At 39.2% G+C, this 15,552-nt stretch overlaps 2 protein-coding genes across 4 annotated transcripts; one reads left to right on the top strand and one right to left on the bottom strand.

Annotated features, from left to right (window-relative positions):
* Positions 1-577: 577 nt before the first annotated feature.
* Positions 578-7,300, top strand: LOC147140126 (transmembrane protein 150A). 2 transcript variants are annotated; one of them, XM_086045339.1, is made up of 8 exons: positions 578-666; positions 755-821; positions 2,124-2,171; positions 2,246-2,308; positions 2,393-2,460; positions 3,158-3,288; positions 4,635-4,812; positions 6,177-7,300. In XM_086045339.1, the coding sequence occupies exons 2-8, from the start codon at positions 757-759 to the stop codon at positions 6,362-6,364; spliced, it is 741 nt and encodes a 246-aa protein (XP_085901465.1). In that variant the 5' UTR covers positions 578-666; positions 755-756; the 3' UTR covers positions 6,365-7,300. The 2 variants fall into 2 exon arrangements, with proteins under 2 accessions (XP_085901465.1, XP_085901466.1); XM_086045340.1 differs by having other exon boundaries at positions 648-662.
* Positions 7,301-7,877: 577 nt separating this feature from the next.
* On the bottom strand, positions 7,878-14,778 carry eif4e1c (eukaryotic translation initiation factor 4E family member 1c). Of its 2 annotated transcripts, none has more exons than XM_086045341.1 (7): positions 14,681-14,778; positions 13,376-13,458; positions 11,187-11,282; positions 9,839-9,902; positions 9,636-9,749; positions 9,120-9,259; positions 7,878-8,867 (listed from the first exon to the last, which is right to left on the bottom strand). In XM_086045341.1, exons 1-7 carry the CDS (start codon positions 14,696-14,698, stop codon positions 8,753-8,755), a joined length of 630 nt encoding a protein of 209 aa, XP_085901467.1. In that variant the 5' UTR covers positions 14,699-14,778; the 3' UTR covers positions 7,878-8,752. The 2 variants fall into 2 exon arrangements, with proteins under 2 accessions (XP_085901467.1, XP_085901468.1); XM_086045342.1 differs by lacking the exon at positions 14,681-14,778 and adding an exon at positions 14,366-14,523.
* Between the last annotated feature and the right edge of the window lie 774 nt (positions 14,779-15,552).

The raw sequence follows: 15,552 nt of genomic DNA, 5'->3' as shown, positions 1-15,552 counted from the left end.
TCAAAATGATCATTTTGTGCCTCATCAAAACACATTGAATAGCATAATTGATAATGACAGATTTTTTAAATTTTCCAACAATTGAACCGCAGAGACAGTCCCGCAAAGCTTCGCTACTGTTTGCTGCTATGCACAATGTGAATTTAAGAAATAAAAACTGTTGATTAAAAGAAAAACAATTCTTAACTGGAAATATTGTCACATTTTTATTGTTTCATAAAACCCTTGGGATTAACCTACAAAAAAAAATGCTTCTCAAAATTACAAAATTGCTCTTTAAATACAATTATTGGTTACCAAAACCGCTAAGTAAAGAAAAAAAGGTATTTCGAGGCTTGCCACTTAACTGTAATTATGTTTTTTTCCACCTCTGAACAACTGTCCTGTGTAACAATTTTTAAGTTAAAAAAAAGAATGGAAAAATCAACAAACAAGAAAAGGTTTGCTGACTACACCAAATGAACATCCCAAAAGATAATGATTGAACAAAATGTAACAGTGACTGTGATTCTCCAAGAACAAACAAGTATTCAAGTCCGCATGTCCTGCATCACGTTTGTTCTGTCCCATAGGCGAGGTGTGGCAAGCAGGGCGGCGACGAACATAGTAAAACACAAGCCACGAGAACACGCTTGCGACATCTCACACTTGATAAGAAGCATGTAGGTATAAGACCGGCGACAAGAACACTGAAGGGCAGAAAGGAAAGTGACAGAAGGAAATATTCACTTTTTCCTACCTTCCCTTTTCTGAGACATGTGGCTCTGGATTTTCTTTCCTTTGGCCCTCTCGCTGACATCCTTCATTGGAACGTGGGCTGTGTAAGTACACTTGAAATGACTGCTTCTTTAAAGCTGCTGTTTCCAGTTGTGATGCTTTTCACGACAATGCAAATACTCATAAATAATACAGTTTAAACAGTAGGTGGCAAAGGGCAGATGTCCACATACACTATGCTTAAATGTGTTTAGAAATCGATATATTTTTCAATTAATTAAGTTCAAATCGACATTGCAATGTAGTACGATGCAATTTTCTACCTCACTATGCTTGGCCGATAGGCTTTGTTTTTTTTTTATAGTTAGTTAGTGTCCAGATCAGTTCCATGCTTAAGAAGTGCATTAAAAAAAAAATAATAATATAAAAACAATCGCATATTGAATCGCAATATTGAAAGGGGGCGGGGGAAATCGCAGTTGGATTTTTCTTTGAAATCATTCATTCCTAGTTTAAATTCAACTTTGTACATAATTGAAATTTTGTATCATTTGAATGAATTGTGTCAGGGGAAAATGTGAGCCATGAATAGACTGGAGGCAGGAGATGCACTTTGTGAAAACTGAGAGATACACTGGGGGGAAAAAAGGCCAAAATGTAATCAAGTGACGTCATTTTCACCTATTCTCCTTGAAAATAAAATAATAATACGTCAGTGGAGTGTACCACATTTTAATCGTGTACAACACGAAACAGTTCAAATCCAACAAAAATGGCGTCTGCTAAGCAGTGTCCAATTATCATTATTTTTTTTAATCAAATTCATATAAAAATGAAGAGGCCGATATCTGTCCTGGCGCAACTGCCGTCCTCCAAACACATCAGACATCTTGCTTTGTCTCACTACAGTATCAGTGAGAGACAAAGACGGGAACAAGGTGACCATTTTTTATCCTCACACTAGAGCAGCGTTGTTATCATGAACACAATAAAATGTATGTGCAAAGTGTGTATTCATCGGTACAATATTAAATTATTTCATACATTAAGTAATCAACAACTAATCAATTATCAAATTAATTACTAATTAGTTTTGATAATTGATTAATTATTTAGATACCATTGTTCTTTTCAAATTGTCCAAATCCGCAGAATTCAGCTTCTCAACATTGAATATTTTCTGATTAGTCCTCCATGAAAGCCAACCGATCATCTTTGTTTGGAATCAAAATAAAACACCCGCTTTCGCTTTGGAAAACAATGACCAACATCTTTGCCTGTTTTCTGACATGTTATGGACTAAAGCAGTAGCTGAATTCTAATTAATTTTTGGCACATTTTCTACACTGTCACTACCCTTTGTATTTTTTTTTACATCTGTTCACGCTTGTCTTGTCCACTTCCAGATATGGCTTGGCCTACTCCAGCCGACACGTGTGCTCGCTCACCGACTGGTGAGTTTGATCTCACTGCTGCCAACATAAGCAGCGCAATCATAATAACAATTAATTTGAATGTTCTTTCTCAGGTGGGGGAAGAACTTCTGCACAGTCAATCACACCACCGACTGTTGTAAAGTTCCCACCATAAGGTAACAACAATATGCCCAGTGCATCATGTACTGTATTATGTTAACAGAGTTGAATTTGAATTCATGCAAAAACAAAATGTTCAGCACAAGTGGGACTTACGCTCCGGAGAATTCACTTTTCACCGCAATCATCAACGCTGGCTCCTTTCTGTGTGAGTTCACCCGCTCCAGACTTGAGGCAATACACAGTACAGTACAGTACATCTGGAAAGTACTCACAATGCTTTACTTTGTCCACATTTTATGTCACAGCCTTATTTCGCGATGTCATTTCCTGTCAATTTCGACACCACTTATCTTGTGGTTTTAATTAATTGTCCTCCCAAAACTCAACACGCGACACCCCATAATGGCCGCAAATGCTATATTTGTGCCTACAAATAAGTACATTATTATTTTGGGCGCATGATATGCCTAATTCCTCTTCAAATGCGTATTTATTATATCTACTTCATGGCCACAAATTTGTATTTTGTGGTCACACATTAGTTTTTCATGGACTCATTATACCTATTACATGTCCACAAATTAAGTACCGGTACTTTGGTGCTACCAATTTGTATTTTGTGGACATTTATTTGTATGGTTTCATGGCCACAAATCAAAAAACAAAAAAATGTTTTATGATCGCAAATTAGTATTTGGTGCCCACATTTTAATCATTTCGTGGGCACAAATTTTTGTGCGCAATTATGCCTATTTCATCGCCACAATTACATATTTTCTGTCCCATGTCATTTTTGGGGCTCTGTACTTTCCAGACACACTGTATAATTAAAAAAAAAAAAAAAAAAAAAAAGCTAACCTCCCAAAAAACCTGTGTGTTAATATGAGCATCTACTTTTGTAGTTTTCCTCTTCTGTATATTCCACCATGCCCACATCATGGAAAAAAACGCAAATCACGCCAACATGAGCAGGCTTGCGCTGGCCTTTGGCGTAGTGGCCTCCATGGGATCATTCGCCGCCGGAAATTGCAATGTAAGTTCTAGAACAGATTGTTAGCTAGCTGGCTAGCTAGCTGGCTGGCTGGCCAGGTAGCTAGCTAGCCAGCTTGCTAGCTAGACAGACACACTGCAGAAATGAACTGTCTAAATTTAAGAAATAAATGCTTGTTTTGAGAAGATTCAGACTAAAAACAAGTGAAATTATATACTAGAGCAGTAAGATAACTACACTTGATAAGACTTCTTGAAATAAGAAAAAATATCTTTTGAAAAGTGGTGAAACACTAATTCCAAGCACTGTATTAGGTAAATTGAAGTTGAAACTAACCTACCACGCATGTTTTTGGAATGTGGGAGGAAAGCAGAGTATACTGAGAAAACCCTCACAGGGTACAACATCAGTGTTTGTAGTATTGTCACCGGTTACTAGTTACTAGGAGGTTCTTGAAGCTGTTTTTTTACAGCTAAAAGTTCTCTGAAAACATAAACTATAGCATCAAACTGAGACTTTGAGAGTAATGTAGCCGATTTTGCATGTAAACGAAGACAAATAATCTTAAAACTATAATATTAATAATCTTACAAATTCTGCTCCTGCATAGTATATTATTCTCAAAACAAGATCAAAAAAGACTTTTTGGCTTGATATATGATACTGATTTTTGCAGTGCAGAAAAAGAACTCAACCAAAAAAACGTGTTTCTCTGTACCTCACATGTTTTAGGAGATTGTTCCATTCCCGAACTATGTACCCGAGCTTGTTTTGAGCATGAAAAGTCTACAGTTGACAGACTGGAAATGCAGTACAATAAAAGCACTTTTGTATACAGTAATCCTCGACTTGTTCTCCCAGGTAGCAGCGTGTTCCTCAACAATGTGCTTTTCTCAGTTTACCGAAGAGAGAATTACTCACATTGTATGTTCTTGTTCACTATGATGACAAATTGTGGAACAATGTACTCATGATAATACTAGTTATGCATGCCGTGTTGACTAATAAATCCCGTCATGTGATATTCAACATTCATGTAAGAATGCGGTATGATACTACTAACTAGCATTTGTTGCCTGCGCCTTCAGTCGGGGAGTTGCTAGACTTAATCCACCTCTTAATACCACTACTATCAAAATTGTAGAAATGACAAAAATGCACTACGCAATAATATTCATCTCGCAGACCTCTCGTTTATCACACACCCTCGGGGCTCAGATATCGACCAATCATAGCACAGCTTCAGAAAACAGGTGAGCGGGTGATTCATTATTTGCCATTACATGTGATTCTAGTTATGGCGTTCCCGTGTTATAATATACTGTATTAATAACAATGCCATAACATAATAAGCCATATGTATGTTTTTTTTTTTCGACTGCCACCAGCCTGGGTACCTGACCCTGCTGCACCACATGGGGGCTGGGGTGAGCTTCATGTGCATCTGCTGCTACACATTCCTGCTCACCGCACTGACAGGTAGATGTCTGCTGACGGGATATGCGAACTTCCTCTACCCGCTTCGCATCGTGTCGACGTTGCAACAGACCGTCCTCACTCTTTGCTGTATCCTTTTTTTTAATCATGTATATGAGTGATTCTCTAAGTGCGGTCCCTCTACTGGTATGCAAAAGAATCACTGAATTCAATGTTCCAACCGCGTAAACAATAGTATGAAATAGACTTTTTAGGAATTAAAAAAAAACCTCTGCCTCTCCTATTACGCTGCTATATTTGGATGATGGTCGTACTTTGAGAGCTAAATATTTTTTTTGAAGTGGTACTTAGTGTAAAAAGTCGCAGAAGCACTAGTATACTATAATATAGTGGAGTCATAGTGGTGTTGGAACAGGATGTTTAAGGCCTGACCAATTCTGGTCTGAGATAGCGTCATCCTGTTGACAAAGTGGGCCCAGCTACAACAGCGGCACACATTGTCTCACCCAACCTGGGTCACATTTCACCTACAATCATTTCACTCTAGTCTTTTTTTGTTTGCTACATAATTGTTTGACAAGCCCAAACGTGAATGTGTGAACTACTCTTTTTCTTCAAAAATATACAAGTTTTTCTAGAAGAGGATGACATCTTTTGCCAGAAAAAATTCTCAGAAATATAATATTTTTTCAAGAAAAAAAAAAATTAAAAATGTTTACAACATTTTCTGAAAAAAAGAAAATAAAAATTTAAAATGTTATTTAAATGTATGACATTTTTTCTTGAAAAGGAACTACAAAGAATAAACAGCATTTTCTACAAATCACAAAAAATTACAACTTTTTTCTTAAAAAAATAATTCTTAAAAAAAATAATTTAAACTTTTCAAATATACATTTTTATTAAAAAAACTTTTTATAATTGTTTTCTTTTTTTTTTCAGATAAAAACGAATAAATTAGTTCTTGGGAACATGCCACTTTTTTCGACAAGAATAGACACTTTTCTAAAACCAACATTTAAGCTTTACGTAAACTTTTCTAATTAGAAAACTTCTTTTTAATTAAAAAAGTATGACCACTCTTCTAAGATTACATCTTTAAATACCTTCTTTTTTTTTTTTTACTTTTTTTTTCTAAAATACACAAATTTTTCTAAACAGGAAATTCTCAAAAATACAGAAATGTGTTCTCATTAGATTATGTCCTTTTCCCTCAAAATACATAATTTGATCTAAAAAATACATACAAATATATATTTTTTTAAGATTAGACTTTTCATTCTTGTAAAATTATGAAGATGTCTTTTTAAAATATGAAGAAACTCTTTTTCGGATGGGGATTGATACAAAAATGAAAAACTCCAAAATGTGAAGATGCGCTTGTCGCACACTTTATCATGACATTATTACGGGACAACCTGGCAATAAGATTGTGCGTTCCCCTTGAATTCCGAGCCGGAATCCTGTGAACCTTAACCCCAATCCCCCCTCAGACGCTTTCTGCTTCGCCCACCACGACTACTACTACGCGCATCTGTCGGCCGTTTTCGAGTGGATCCTCAGCGCCAACCTGGAACTATTCGAGCTCAGCTACATCGTGGAATTCAGCGTTTTCTCTTCTTACATGCTGTCCAATCTGTACAGCCAACGTGAGGAGGAGAGGCCCTTCATGTTGGCCTGACAGACACACACTTACACTACAAGCGGGCTGCCTGGGTCCAACCGGAGGACGGGCAGCCGGGACTTTGAATATATCGTCGCTGTCCTGTGAAAAACGCACACGTCCATTTTTTTTTTCAATTTTCTTATTTTTTCATGAATGGTGTTAAAAAATTTCCAAAATTGGACATAAGTATTTTTCACAAGACATCGAGGATATGAGGATTTCCTGATGGTTGACTGTTGATGTCCGTATTTATTAATGTCTGAGTTTGCACTGTGAAGATGACTCATGTTGCGTTGACGCCTTTAATGCCTCCAATGCCAAAAAAGAAAAATAAACCTGTAGGGCTGGATTGCTCGGACGTTCCTAACATCCATGTGGATGTCGTCACATTGCTCGTCAAGGTGTGGACAACAACCTGCATGACATCTATGGGCTGAAACAAAACACCCTTTATAGTGTAAGGAACACGAAATTGTTACGTGATACCGTATTCACTCAATATGAAGTGCATAGTGGTGCCCAGGGAGTGACCCGTTACGTGTTTTTGGAGATGGGCCAGTTTTACGCTTTGGCGTGCGAGCAAAAATTTGGGATTAAAGCGATAATGAGTGAGTTTTGGTAGATAGTGGACAATTAACAAAAGAAAGAAGCGTCGATATGTTTACTGCCACTCCCAGCTGTCTGAAGTGAAACTAGCATTCATTTTGGGTTGTTATAACTCTTTCAGTAACGGCTGTTGGAACACAATGGTACAGATAGATATACTCACAGGCCTCTATTCTTTATCCTCTGCAAAGAATGAGTAACATCACTGCAGCTTACTGAGGAACCGAAGACCAATGTCTATCGAATTGAGGCCAAAAAAAAAAAGTTTCATTTCTTTACATTCTATTTAATTATGTAACGACTGTTTTGTAAAGTAAAGCATTACGGGCTGCTATTTTTCACACATGACAGATGTTTTGTTGTTTTTGGGAGGCTGGAAGGGATTGATGGCATTTCCATTCATTTTAATGGGCAAAGCTGCTCTGAGAAATGGGTGTTTTGAATTACAAGCATGGAACGAATTAAACTCATATCTCAAGGCACCACTTAAAACACATGCAGGACTGAACAACTTCACCGGGAATTCAAGTATGTGCTGCTTATTAGCTCATGCATCCAAACAAAACTCACTGCAGCTCTGCCTACCTTTTGGTTGTACCATACAAATGGCTTTCTGTACTCCCACGATGGATGACAGCATTTCAGACCGAGTCATTTTGTTTCACTTGAAAGTGGCTCTGGATCTCCACCCGGCATGAAAACGCTCCTTCACTCTATGAATGCTACAAAAAGTCACTGAAGAAAACATCTGTGGCGGTTAGCAAAACAAACTAAAAGTCAATTTACGGGATTCTGAAGGATAACTGAGCCACTTACAACTTGAATGTGCCCACTCAGTGTTCCACACACATCAAAATATGTGATTAATGTGAAAGCGCTTTTGAGATGTCTACTGGTACTACAAAGACAACACAGGGCAGCGTGTGGTTTTAATGCAAAGCATTTAACCTTTACTTGAAAGAAGATAATATACATCCTGGGGGAACAGATAAAGATACACTATGCAAAGGAAAAAAAAAAAATCATTCCACAATGAATATTATCTTTTAAAGTTGCATCAATAGAGAAAGAGAGATAGCAAGTGTCATTATCTACAATTTGTTAGCGAGAAGACAGTGAAAAGCACACACACAAAAAAAGTTGGGTCAGTATCTTTACTGTATGGTACACTGTAAAAAATGTCATCTAAGAATATGCAGTAGTCCACATTTTCATCCTTGACAAAATAAAAAGGAAAAAAAAAAAAAAAAGTCATTCGACCTCAACTGCAAGGGATACATTATAAATAAATGTAAAGAGGGCAAAAGGGGGAAACAAAGAACAAAACAAAAAATTCTACAAGCAATAATTCACAATTCCAGCATAGCTGAAATAATAAGTGGCCTTAAAAATCCAAACCACTGGGGAACGTGGCCACAGTTTTTTTTTTTTCTGTTTTAATTTATTTTTTTTAATAAACCAAGATATTGTAGATTCTTCAAGACGGCGTGTCAGCTCATTGTGTAACACTTGAGAGAATAAATCAAGTTAAAACTGCCCTTCAACTATTTCAGGTGCATAGAGCCCCCCACTTCCTTTTAACAAAAATAAATTGACGGTATTTTTGCCCTGCTAAAAATCTGAACACACTGAAATTGAGCAGTGGTGCGTTTGATGGTTTGTTCTTTTCGGTGAGAGGGAACAACACTATAGTAGTTGACTCCAACTCAAAATGTTAACATGGTGATGACGGTTTGGGCTTGCAATTGTTGTTAAAAGCTAAACGCAGCCAGTTGGCGTGCCGACGGTGAGGGCCTTTCAAACGGAGTACATGTTCTTGGTGGTGGAGCCGCTCTTGCTGGACGTGTCGTCATGCGACTGGTATCCCAGCATGGCTTTGCTGGGGATGCTCAGAAGTTCCTTGTAAGTTTGCCTGCCAATGAGAGAAAATGGAAAAATAAGGCAGATGCCGCCATCGTGTGCTCACTTTGTTTCCCCCATTACCTGCTTTTTTTTTAAATTATTTTTTTTAAGCAGCTGACAACATTTGGTTTGGCCCCAATGCAATTCTAATTCATAAAATAAACAGAACATTTTTAATATACACGAGTCAAGTTCACATTTCCCAGCTATTTCGGTGTTAAAAAAATATGACATTGGCGCCCTCTGGTGGAATCTTGCTCACCCTATCGTCATGATGGCGTCCCTGTTTTGGCAATTGCTGGTCCAGATGGCTATTTTGTCCGCTTTGTGTCTGACGTTGACCACGGCTCCGCACACGTCGTCGCTGGCCTCGTCGAACGACTCGCCCACCAAACACAGAAGCTATGGAAACACACACACACACACACGACTCAAACATCAGCATGTACAGTGGCGCCTTGGCACTTCTCAGCAGTAATGCTAAGTACAGCATCTTATGTTTTTATTTGAATGTATTTTCGTTTTTTTTTTTTATTTAGACAAAGTATTTTGACGCAAATTTCGACTTTAACGGTGAAATCCAACATACGCCGAAATTCAAGTTACATCGCTACGGAACTCGTTAGTAAAATGAGGACTCCCTGTAGTATGTTTGTATGTGTTACTCTGCCCCCTGCTGGCCACAGTACGTACACACAAAACGCACAATGCCCATTGAAATAATTCATGAAATCAGTATTGAAATATAATCACGGTATTGCTCCGTGCGCACTCTCACCGTCTCCATCCAGTAGCGATCGAGTTCGTTGTGCCGCTGGACTTTATTGAGGGTCATCAGCCACCGCCCCCCCAGTTTGTTGCGGTCGTCCTCCCACATGGGCTTGATGCCATCCTGGAAGGTTAACACACGCGTGTCATCACGGCTGTCTCGAGCAGCAGGTTTGTGAGTTTGTTTGGGGTTGGGCGGGGGGGGGGTAGTACCTTGAATAAGCAATAATCGCAGCCGTAGACGAGCTTGCTGGGCTGCTGTATGTGGTTGTATAATCTGAAAGAAGCCAAACAGAAGATTCAGGAGGGAAAGATACGCTTTGATGGGACCCTCAGGATGGAATTAACCAAGCAATGGCTAAATCGAAACACGAAAAGGAATTTGGATCAGATTTTAACTCCAGAGTTGATTGACGCCTTTATCTTCTTTAGTTAGGTGCAAGTCTCACATTAGTACTTCACACTGACTAATTCGATTGCTGTGGTGGGCAGGGTTGTTCTTGTTTGATTTCATCAGCGGACAAAGTCTGACAAGACCATCTTTCCGCGATAGGAGAAAATGGCAACCAGATGAGACGCTCAGAGGAGTACCCTTGGAAAATAATAGTTTTATGATGGAATCGACTCTTTCAATTTCCATTATTTGCTCTGGGAAATGTTTGTGCAGGCACTATCCTGCTCAGGCGAGATTGTGTTCTCCCCCTCGGGTTCCGATGTTATTATTTTGGGGGGCTGTTCAATGATTAATTTATCATTCTAAATCTTGTTGCTGCTTCATTGATCAGTTACCAGTGGTGGTGATTCACAGGGCGGTGGCGGATGACCAAACCGGAGACAGGCTAATTTACAGTTAACCTCTGATAGTTTGAATCCTCCCACATTCTTTTAACGCAGAAAAGCTGAATAAAAAACACTTTTTGAACACACTATTAATGTAGTTGGAAAAAAAAAAAAAAAAAAATTGGAACAAAAAAAACGCTTACAGTTAAGTTCATCAGCTTGCAAGCTTATCACGTAAGACACATTTGTTTTGATTTACTTTTTGACTCCGATATACCGGCAGAGGTTTAAACAATGTAACAAATTTTGGTTATTTTCCTTGTACATTCATACGTATAACAATTTCAATGAAATCTTTATTTTAAATTGTGTATTATACATGAGAAATGTGATTTTTTTTATTGGAGATCAATAAGTAAACATGCATTTTATTTATTTATATACATTTGTCATCTTAATGCTTCATTTGCCTTTATCATAGTATAAGCACAAAAAAGAAAGAATTTATGTCAAATAAATCTGAATGTTTATTGTGATGCAGATGAATTTATTGCTTGCATTTGTTGAAAAATGCATTAAAAGGACCTCGAAAAAATGATCTCAAAGTAAATCGCGACAAAAATATTGAGGTCGGGCGAGGGATTGGGGGGGGGGGGGTGTACAACTGGATTGTTTTCCAAAACAAACGCTTCGCTATAGCGTGGGAACACCGTACTGTGCAATTCCAGTGAGGGGGGGTGATGGAAAAGCTGATTGGAGTGCACAAGAAAAGAAAACTCACGCCCAGAAGTCCTCCACTGTGTCAAACTTGGAAATGAGACGCAAGTTGTCCGTCCAGCCTTTGCTCTTGTCATTTTTGAAATACCACAGGGCCCATCTGCGACGGGGGGGGGGGGGGGGGGGGGGGGAAACAACAACAAACAGTCAGCTTTGACACGCTCGTGGCAAATAACTTTTGACTAAATTAATGAAGGATCTATAGGGCGGACACGCTCTCTCGTTAGTCTCAGCACGAGAGCGGCTCCCGCCTTCGACATCTTTATTCCCAAGCCCCATCGGCAGCTAATGGGAGCAATAAACGGGGGACGGGGCGCAAGACGACAATGCTGCCAGAATGCCGGGCAAGAGCGAAAAGTGCAGCACAAGTGCAGCCTTTGTCCACGGCTACTGAGGTGATTCGTTTCATTTGTTTGCAGAGTGGGCGGGGCCGGCGGCGAGGCAACGTGGGGCCATCCGCTGAACTCCGTGACTCCCCTTGCTACAATCACAAAGCGGCCGCTCGCTCACCCCGCAGCCGAGCCGTCAACACCGACGGGCTACGCGTCTGCTTGTTTACACCCTGCAACAGTGGACCAGGCGTTAAAGATGCTCATTGTCCACCGGAACAACACCGGGTGGTACTGGCAAACGGGAGGAGCCTGCGCAAGCGGAACGGCCTAGAAACCACTTGGCAAGAGACCCATCCACAAACAAAAACAATCACCACAAAAAGCACGCATAGGTCCCCACAACTCCTGAAGTCTAGTATGACAACTGTGACAATGACTTTCATCCGAGAATTACAGGAAAATTATTTCTCGCTTTTTCCGTCCTTTAGTAATCAGCTGTGAAACATGGGTTGCTTTCACCAAAAAAATAACAGCGTGTGACCCAAAAACGGAGAAAACTAATTTTGTGGCGAATAGAAACGTGTCAAACAGGGGTGGCAGGTCTACTGTACCAAACCAAAGACTACGTCTTCTAAATTGGGTAGCGAAGAATTTGTGTAGCAAATTTGAAATAACATTTTATGCTAAATGCTAACTTTGCTCTCACAGGGTCCTACATTAAGGCTTTTAGGGGGAGTAAGGTGGTGGCCCAGGCAGAACTGGCACTGTAATATTCATGATCCAATTTTATACGTTTCAATGATTATTACATATTTCGTTTCTTTAATTCTGTGTTAATCCCCCCTAAATTCTTTGCAATACGTTCTCTGCGCTTTCACTAGTTTAAACGTGACATTCTGATTAATATTGTGTTCAGAAAACAGGTGAGCTGCAATTGGTCGTTAACTGAGCACTGAGCAGCAGTGATGGCATTTTCAGTCGACAGAAGTGACAAAATGGCCGCCCCACGAGATGGGCATAAATGGGTGGATTTTACTACTTAAATCATATTCCACAAACGTAATATTAATCCGATTTTTTTTTGCATGTTATGTTCTTTTATATCTTGTTCAAGCCATTCATTTTGGAAGTATTTAAGCTGACAGAAAAAACTAAGAATGTTGGCAGTACAGTTAAAACATCAACGATGACTGATCAATTTCATTGGCTAAAACTCAAAGCATTGAACATTACAAAAGTTTTTCCTTTTTTTTAAAATTTTTTTAAACTGGCCCGATTGGGCTAGCGCCAGTGAACTCTGGGTGCCCCGAAAGTAACGTAGTAGCCAATGTAGAGCCCTGTCTCATATCCATTTTTTTATTCAAATTTCTACATTAAACAAAAAAACGGGGAAAAAATGCTATACATTCTAAAATGGGGAGTTATTCATAACTCTGTAGTTACCAGAGAAGCTGGGAGAGCCTTCTACATTTTTCGTATTTTCCATCAGTCCCCAACGCGCTGTGGCACCATTCTGTCCCTCGCACGTTAGTCTTTGTACTACGACAGAAATGCTTGTTTGTTCGTCATCTTGAGTCCAACACACACCAACCCATTTTTCTGCATCACATGTGGGCCCTCACATTTTAAAAACAATTATGACATTAAAAATCAATAAGCGTGCAATCCGCTTTTGATACTGCACCCAAAAATGTGTCTCTAATAGAATCGGCAGTTCTTCTTTGAAAGCAAATACACTTCCGACACTGTCCTCCTTCGCTTAGTTCTGCCATGTAAAAAGCTTCTACTACTTATCTATTGGTAACAAGCTTTATTCGGGATACTTTTCACAAGCACAATCACAGACTGGTTTCATTCTCACTTGTTTTGCAAAGGGTGTTTGATGTACTGTTCCTGGTTTGCGACTTCGCTGTCGGGTTGCGGCTCTTCAGTTTCAGGTGCCTTCTGCAAAGAGATGAAAGGCAAAACACATTAGTAAACTTATATTTGATTTGACATTTGAGTGTATCATTCACTATTTAGTAGCTTAGTCTACCGAATAAAGCCTCCATATTTTTAGTAGAACAAACTATTGGCTGAAAAAAACGCCCCTATTTTATAACTTTGACATAAAGAGAAACAGATTTCAAGTAACAACTTGTGGCGAAGTATAAAAATGCCGTACGCTGGCATTATGCCATGCTGTGCAAATAGAAAGGGTCAACCTTACTTCAGCACAATTACCTTAAGAGGTTTGTCACTAATATACAATACAGTGCTACTTTTCTTAATCAAAAACACTAAACAATGATAGTGGTGGGTGGTTTTGGGGGTCTGGGGGCGTTATAATATCACTTTAATTCACGTCAATGGAAAACGTTGGTTTGATGGATGAATTACAACGCCAACGTTACCATCATTCATTTCAACCTAACTTGTGAAGATGCATTCGCTTGCCTCGTGCTAACGCCTTACTAAGCTTATTCAATGCGTGCCTAGTCTTAAATGTCAATGTGTGAGTTTCAAGACCACTGCATGATCGAAATCAGGAAACTGATCAACCCAAGTTCCCGAAACCTCCACAGGAGAACTGCTAGCATTAACTTCTTCACAACCGATTCAAAACCATCTACAACACTGTCAACTCTACACTCGGTAATTGAAGAAAAATACGTTAGCAAAAGCACGACTGTGAACATGCGATGCAATTATCTTTGTCGTTCATTATGTATCTAATTTGCCTCCGGTGCTAGCTTCGGGGCTAGCCTAGCTTCAAGCTTCCATACACACACGTGTCACAATTTCATTAACGATTCAAGACGACGTTCATTTCAAGCTTATCGAAGTTGCCACGAAAACGTGGACCCGTTACCATTTATGATAGGTAAGCCTGTTAAATGATTTTATTCCATCCCAACAAGTCACTGAATGGAGTTTGAATGATGCGACGCCCAGGCAGCCAAGCCTGCCTCCCTGCCGACAAAGTGAGCCACTGGCTGGATGCTAAATGGTGCTAACAGCTACCCACGCCAACAGACGCCCCTTGCGAACGACTTTTTGGGAAATACTCGATGCCGTTCAAACTGTGTGCTCCTAAATTACAAAGCAAATATGGCGAGGATGCGACAACTTTTTTTTTGGCGGGGCAACCCGGTGGATTTTCTCAGTTAGCGTTGGCTTCACTTACCGGTTCCGATGTCGCCATCTTGACAGTAGAAATGATCTGCCCGTTAAGGCCACTGCGTCACACCGTAGACACTTGCGTACGGAAGCCGGTGCCGCCCAAACATACTTAACTACATCCAGATTATTACAGCATTAAAAGCAATAAATGACCACTCCCTTGCCATATTAACGAATACAATTTGACATGAAGGCAAATATTTACGTTTAATAAATTATAGTGAGCTGATGCACGTTTAGTACGGAACACGATACCGCACAAATATGATCGACCATCACAGGAAACTACTGCATTAATTTGATTAAATGACACTTTAACGCTAAGGTGTTACTATCCTGAAATAAAGTTGAAGTGTATAATGTTATTATTGTGAAATAGTGTAATGTTGTGATAAATGTGAAAAACAAATTCGTGCCAAGTAGGCCTACTATATAAAACGGGAACCCGTACCGCACAAATGGCCGTACGGCACTAGTTTATTGCAGCATTAAATTAAATCAATTCCTACAACCGGCCTTATTAACTAAAATTTAATTTTTGATACATTTTTTTCACGTTTAACATATGGGAATATGACGTATAACGTACGGAAGCCGATACTGCCAAAAAATTACCCCCGTGACCAATTTACGATTGAATGTAACGAATGACGATGGCCCTGTCATTTTACTTATAAAAATTGATGAATATGAACATTAATATAGAACCCGGTGTCCAATATTCTGGAGTCACACTGCATCAAATAAAGTGTGTGACTCATAGTAGCACATGAAGAGAATAAAGTCTAAATTCCACAGCAGTGAGTCAAATGTTAATGTAGTACATCAAGCGCTGTAATGTGTTGTGGAAATAAACATTAAAACATCACTTTTCCA

This window comes from Filicampus tigris, chromosome 11 (genome assembly GCF_054856515.1).
Source record: "Filicampus tigris isolate MCC_2025a chromosome 11, RoL_Ftig_1.0, whole genome shotgun sequence".
Classification (NCBI taxonomy): Eukaryota; Metazoa; Chordata; class Actinopteri; order Syngnathiformes; family Syngnathidae; genus Filicampus; species Filicampus tigris.
The sequence above is the reverse complement of the archived record's forward strand: the minus strand, read 5'-3'. Positions and strand labels throughout refer to the sequence as shown.

Coding starts and splice junctions, on each gene's coding strand:
- LOC147140126 (XM_086045339.1), top strand. CDS start 757: ATGTGGCTCTGGATTTTCTTTCCTTTGGCCCTCTCGCTGACATCCTTC. Junction 822..2,123: donor TTCATTGGAACGTGGGCTGT/GTAAGTACACTT, acceptor GTCCACTTCCAG/ATATGGCTTGGCCTACTCCA. Junction 2,172..2,245: donor GTGTGCTCGCTCACCGACTG/GTGAGTTTGATC, acceptor GTTCTTTCTCAG/GTGGGGGAAGAACTTCTGCA.
- eif4e1c (XM_086045341.1), bottom strand. Junction 9,750..9,838: donor GCGATTATTGCTTATTCAAG/GTACTACCCCCC, acceptor TTAACCTTCCAG/GATGGCATCAAGCCCATGTG. Junction 9,260..9,635: donor ATCGCTACTGGATGGAGACG/GTGAGAGTGCGC, acceptor GTGTTTCCATAG/CTTCTGTGTTTGGTGGGCGA.